This window comes from Lotus japonicus, chromosome 5 (assembly GCF_012489685.1).
Source record: "Lotus japonicus ecotype B-129 chromosome 5, LjGifu_v1.2".
Taxonomy (NCBI): domain Eukaryota; kingdom Viridiplantae; phylum Streptophyta; class Magnoliopsida; order Fabales; family Fabaceae; genus Lotus; species Lotus japonicus.
The window spans coordinates 50,625,351-50,630,496 of NC_080045.1; the positions used below are offsets into that span (position 1 = coordinate 50,625,351).

At 36.8% G+C, this 5,146-nt stretch overlaps 1 protein-coding gene across 1 annotated transcript; it reads right to left on the bottom strand.

Moving 5' to 3' along the window:
• Positions 1-2,850: 2,850 nt before the first annotated feature.
• On the bottom strand, positions 2,851-4,856 carry LOC130719724 (F-box protein PP2-B11-like). Its single transcript, XM_057570335.1, has 3 exons — positions 4,624-4,856; positions 4,387-4,491; positions 2,851-2,893 (listed from the first exon to the last, which is right to left on the bottom strand). Exons 1-3 carry the CDS (start codon positions 4,854-4,856, stop codon positions 2,851-2,853), a joined length of 381 nt encoding a protein of 126 aa, XP_057426318.1.
• Between the last annotated feature and the right edge of the window lie 290 nt (positions 4,857-5,146).

Genomic DNA, 5,146 nt, shown 5'->3' on the forward strand with positions numbered 1-5,146 from the left:
AAAATAAAAGGCTTAAATAACATTTTATTACTTGAAATTATAAAGAGAATCAAATTGAGTTTCTGAAAAAGTTTCGCATCAAATTGAATTCTTAAAAAATTTGTTTTAATCAAATTAAGTAATTTTGCTCAATTTTAGCCGGTCAACAGTCTAATAGCAAACCTAGTCAGCTGATGATGACCCCGTTGACTTTTTCACAAAATTTTAGTTCCTTGAAAAAAAATTAATCAATTTTAGTCCGGACCTTCCACCTTCTTCCTCTTTCTCCATAACTTAAATCCTTAAACCCAACAATTCAAAAGCCTAAAAAAAACTATATCTTCATCTTATTCACCTTGTTCTTCCAAAATCTACAAAGTCAAGTGCAACAACAAAGATTCATGCCACAAACACTAAACACAACTCTAGAACCCTTATAACCTTAGTAAACTTTCATGCCACAAACACCAGACACAACTTTCATGCTCTACATCAGACACAACTCCAGAACCATCTTAGACACAATACCAATTAGGACCACTGCCATTTCATCCCCAAACCAGTACAAGAACCCTAACCCTCTCCAAACCATAACCAGAACATAGCAGATGAAGATGAAGGAGAAACGAAAATCAACTCAAACCCTGTCACCACTGGTTCGTACCTTCACGACCACCATCAACCCACCATGATGTAAACTCACCAATGTGCGCCTCAATCAGGTACCACTGCAATAACAACTGGACCTCGATCTACCACTGTCTCTTTTTTATTCAATCAGCTTCACACCACTTAATTGTGCCTCTTCCGCGAATGACCTGTTCTGAACGACTAGGGTTTTGCAGGAATTGAAGGAAGATGATGGTGAAGAAAGGAAGGAGGAGAGGGTCGAATCTAGAAGGAAGAGGAAGAGGATTTTTTTAATTTCTAGATTTTAATTTTGAGTTTTTATATTTTAGGTTTTAATATGATGTGGAATTTTTAAAAATGACTAGATATATAAAATCCACGTGGAACTTATGCTAGGTACAATTTGAGACACATAGGCAAAAAACACACTTTGTCCTTAATTTGATAAAAAAAAAAAATCCATGATTCAAAAAAAATTTCAGAGACTCAATTTGATTTCCTTTACAATTTCAAGGACCAAAAAGTTATTTAAGCCAAAATAAAATAAAAAAACTAACCAGATCCAGCAATTAAATAAATTATAAGTTTTGACATTAGGATGATAATATTTGGATAAATGCTACTTTGACATACTCTTACCATCATTCTCTATTTCAAGTTGATGTGTTTTTTTTTTTGAAAATGTGAGCTAGACGATGCTTTTGATATTTGGTGGTGGTAAATGGATCTTCCTACATGATGGTGTGATGTGACACAAAGGAGTTAAGGGAGTACATGCAAAGACATTTTGACGGTTAAGTAAGTATTAAAGTATGGAGAGAAGCTCAAAGTCATAGGAAAAACAATAATTTAATAAAAAGAGTAATGTTTACGTAAATAAACGATCAAACTTGTATTTATAAACATGATGAAAGTCATATTTGAGGCATTGGACTTTAATGAAGTTTTCATGCATGACTTTCGAGAAGAGGGTTATCCTTAGGATGTGCTAGTTTAGTTTCGCTTGAATGACTGCTGGATGTGATGAATCTCGTCTTTTGTCGTGCCAGCTAGCCTACATGTTATCCACTTAGCTGTGGAACACTTTCCCTAACAGTCTTTTGAGCTAACTAGAAAAGGAGCCCTCTAGCTTGTCATGGAATGCAATGTAATGTCAAGTTCGAAAAACTAATGCTCGTGTGGGCTTCACCTGGGCGGTCCGAATTATTTGTTCTTGTCATATCTATACCAAGATTGAAATGCTTGACATAAGACACCAAACAAAATGGGAGAATGGAATTGCAAATTACTAACTGACATAAACCACACTTTCAAAGTGCGTAGGAATCACACTTTCAAGGTGCGTAGCAACCGCACTTTAAAAGGTGTGTATGAATCGCACTTTAAAGGTGCGTTGCTATTGCACTTTAAAAGTGTGCATGTAGCGCACTTTAAAAGTGCAATTGGAACAAAACAGGTGGGTTGGGTTGAAAATTAAGCAGATCGTGACGGGAAGAAGAAGGTGGTGGTTGGTTGTGGCTGCAGCGGGGACAGGTGACGACGTGTAGCAGCAACAGACAACAAAGAAGATGGCGGCGGCTACGGTTGCATGGTCGAAAAATGGAAAGGAAGATGATGGTGAAATGGGGAGTAAGATAGGTTGAAGAAAGTTGTTGTAAACGAAAACGAGAATGGGGTGGGGTATGTGCTTGGGGTTTTTGGGAAGTTTTGATGGCAGAAAATGGGGTGGGGTTGTGGGGGGTTTTGAGATGTTATTTTAAAAAGGGTGTTTTGGACTTTTCGTAGTGTAAAGGGGTAGAATTAGATGTGGGGGCGTCTGAATAACAATTCTCTATATATTAAATATACGTGAGACCCTTTAAATATTAATGAAGAGAAAGATAGATAAGATGTTTCACTTGACATTGTTATGTCAAATTAGATGATCCATATCTACTATAAGCTAAAAGAATAATTGTAGCAACACTCTTTAATTGATTGGTTGAGATTTATGTGGGGTCTAGTAAGAAAATGTGTCTCACTTTCAATTTAATGAGAGATACATGAATTTAACAAATCAATGAAAGAGTGTTGAAAAGAGAGTGTTACTAGCACTACTCTTAATTAAAATTCACGTGTTCTTCTAAAAATTGAACTAGAAGATGCTCTTGATCTTCAGTGGTGATGCACATTCCTGAATGGATATTCCGACACAAAGGTGTGAAGTTGACACGACAAGGGGAGATACGTACTGCAACTGCCTCAAACAGTCAAGTCAATATGAGAGCATGCATAAACAGAGAAACTAAAATTCATAGAACAACAATGAGTTAGCAAAATCAGTAATGTTTACGTGAATGAACGATCAAACATGTACATATTAACATGGTAAAAGTCACATTCAAGGCATTGGACTTTAATGAAATTTTCATGCATGACTTTCGAGATGAGGGTCATCTTTAGATTGCCTTGAAATTGTCTCATAAATGTGCCTATTAGTCCAATTCGGCGGGTTGTTGGATGTGCAAATCTCAGTTTTTGTCCTCTCGTCTAGCCAACACCGTAATTCACTTAATTGTGAAACATACGGGCTACCCAAAATAATATTTCCCCTATTCTCGTTCTTCTAATTAGCCTATGCTTAGACTAATCGATTGAGTGACTTACTTTACATGGTAGAGTAAGGAATAAGAATCATCGTTTGAGAAATTCTGTTAAAATTTATAGAAGTCAATAACATGGTATATGTATATATAAATAAGTGTATAATCCTGTGCTGACCCTCAATCTGCTCAATGCATTTCCCCCCAAAACCCACAAGGAAAGTGTTTCATAGACATCAACTTTGGATAAACACATTTGAAAGAGAGAGAAAAGAATATAAAATAGAGAAGTGATATATTCAATATCTATTATAAGGAAAATGAATTGTTGACACCTCTCCACCTCCTTCTCATGAGAGAGATATAATTGAGAGATATGATGTGTGATGTGATAGAAAAAGAGAACAAAAATCAGAATAATAAACACCTAGAAATGAGATGGAGGAGAAAATGAGGTGCGAACATATCATTACCATTATTGATGGTCTAATGTATTGTAAAGAAAGAGGTAGAGAGGAAAATGTCACCTATGCTAGGTGTGTCTAGAAAATATTATTGAACACAGAATTACGTTCTCCTCTAGTTTACCTAGCCATTGAGATAGAAGGTCAAATACCTAGTGTTCATATGCTGACAAAAAAAAAGTACCAACACTCATGAGTCATGAGAGTTCCACAACAAATGGCGGCAAATTCATAGTGCATTATAATGTCATAAGAGTTATCATAAGAAATATAGTTTATGGCATATACAATACATCACAAAGAGTGCAAGAGTTTGGCACAAGAACACATCACATGGTATGTTCAAAGGTCGAAGCTTCATATCTGCAAGCAATATATGCCACTCAAGAAGCTCTAGCAATACAAGCTGTACAAATGTACAATCATAACAAATCTATTGACAAATCAGTTAGTAAGCTACAAAATCTACTAGAGAACAAAAATGACAGTCAATTTCTTCAAGCTTCATCCTTGCCATGCATCCATCAACAGTAACTTATTACCATAAAGATGGGGAAAATAATCACTCAAGCACATGAAAAGGATATGGCATACTCAAATAGAGGCTGTGATTCCTCCACATGAGCAAGAACAAGCACAATTACATTTTGATTTGATATGTAAAGAATGATGGATCCTTTTGAAAAAAGGTTTCATCTTTGATGCAATATCAACAAAAATGAAGAACTTACCTGGATTCTGGGAGGTTTATCGATGCACTGCCAGTAACGCTCATCGTCACCCAAACAATGGTGAGAGCTCTTGCACCAAGCATGTGACACTTCTTCCCACTCTTCCTATCCAATTGAAAGCTCTTCATTTCACACATTGATTAGATAACACCCAAAGCCTAATCAATACTCCGATAAAAAAACCCTAATTTGAGAAATGATCAGATGAGAATTGAGATTGATGATGAGAGTACATACCTTTTACCCTGATCGATGATGACCGGGTGATCGGAGAGAGCGAGATAGAGCGCTTTCTTAGAAGGACCGTTGGCAAGAGAAGGAGACTGGAAAACAATGGAATGATAATTAGAAAGGAGAAAATGATTCCAGACAGTGTCGGAATCGGCGGTGGAGCGGAAGGTCTTAGAAACGATGACGTCTAACGGAGTTGTGCGGCATAGTATGGCGGCGATGCACCCTGGTAACTCCATTGCTTGGTTTGACTTCACTTGGATTGTATGTGAATGTATGTGGAGTTGTGGACGGTGTTGGTGTTAGAAGTCTCACATTGGCTAGAGATAGAGCATAGATAGTCTTTATAAGGGTAGTGCAAACCTAAACTCTTGAGCTGGCTTTTGTACGTGGTTGAGTATAGGCTTCCCAATTTCTAATATGGTATCATAGCCTATTCTAGATCCATTTGTTGTTTTTTGTGGAGACCTCTCATATTTGGGCCACGAATTGTTGTTGATCCCACGTTCTAGTTTGTTCAGTCCTGGAC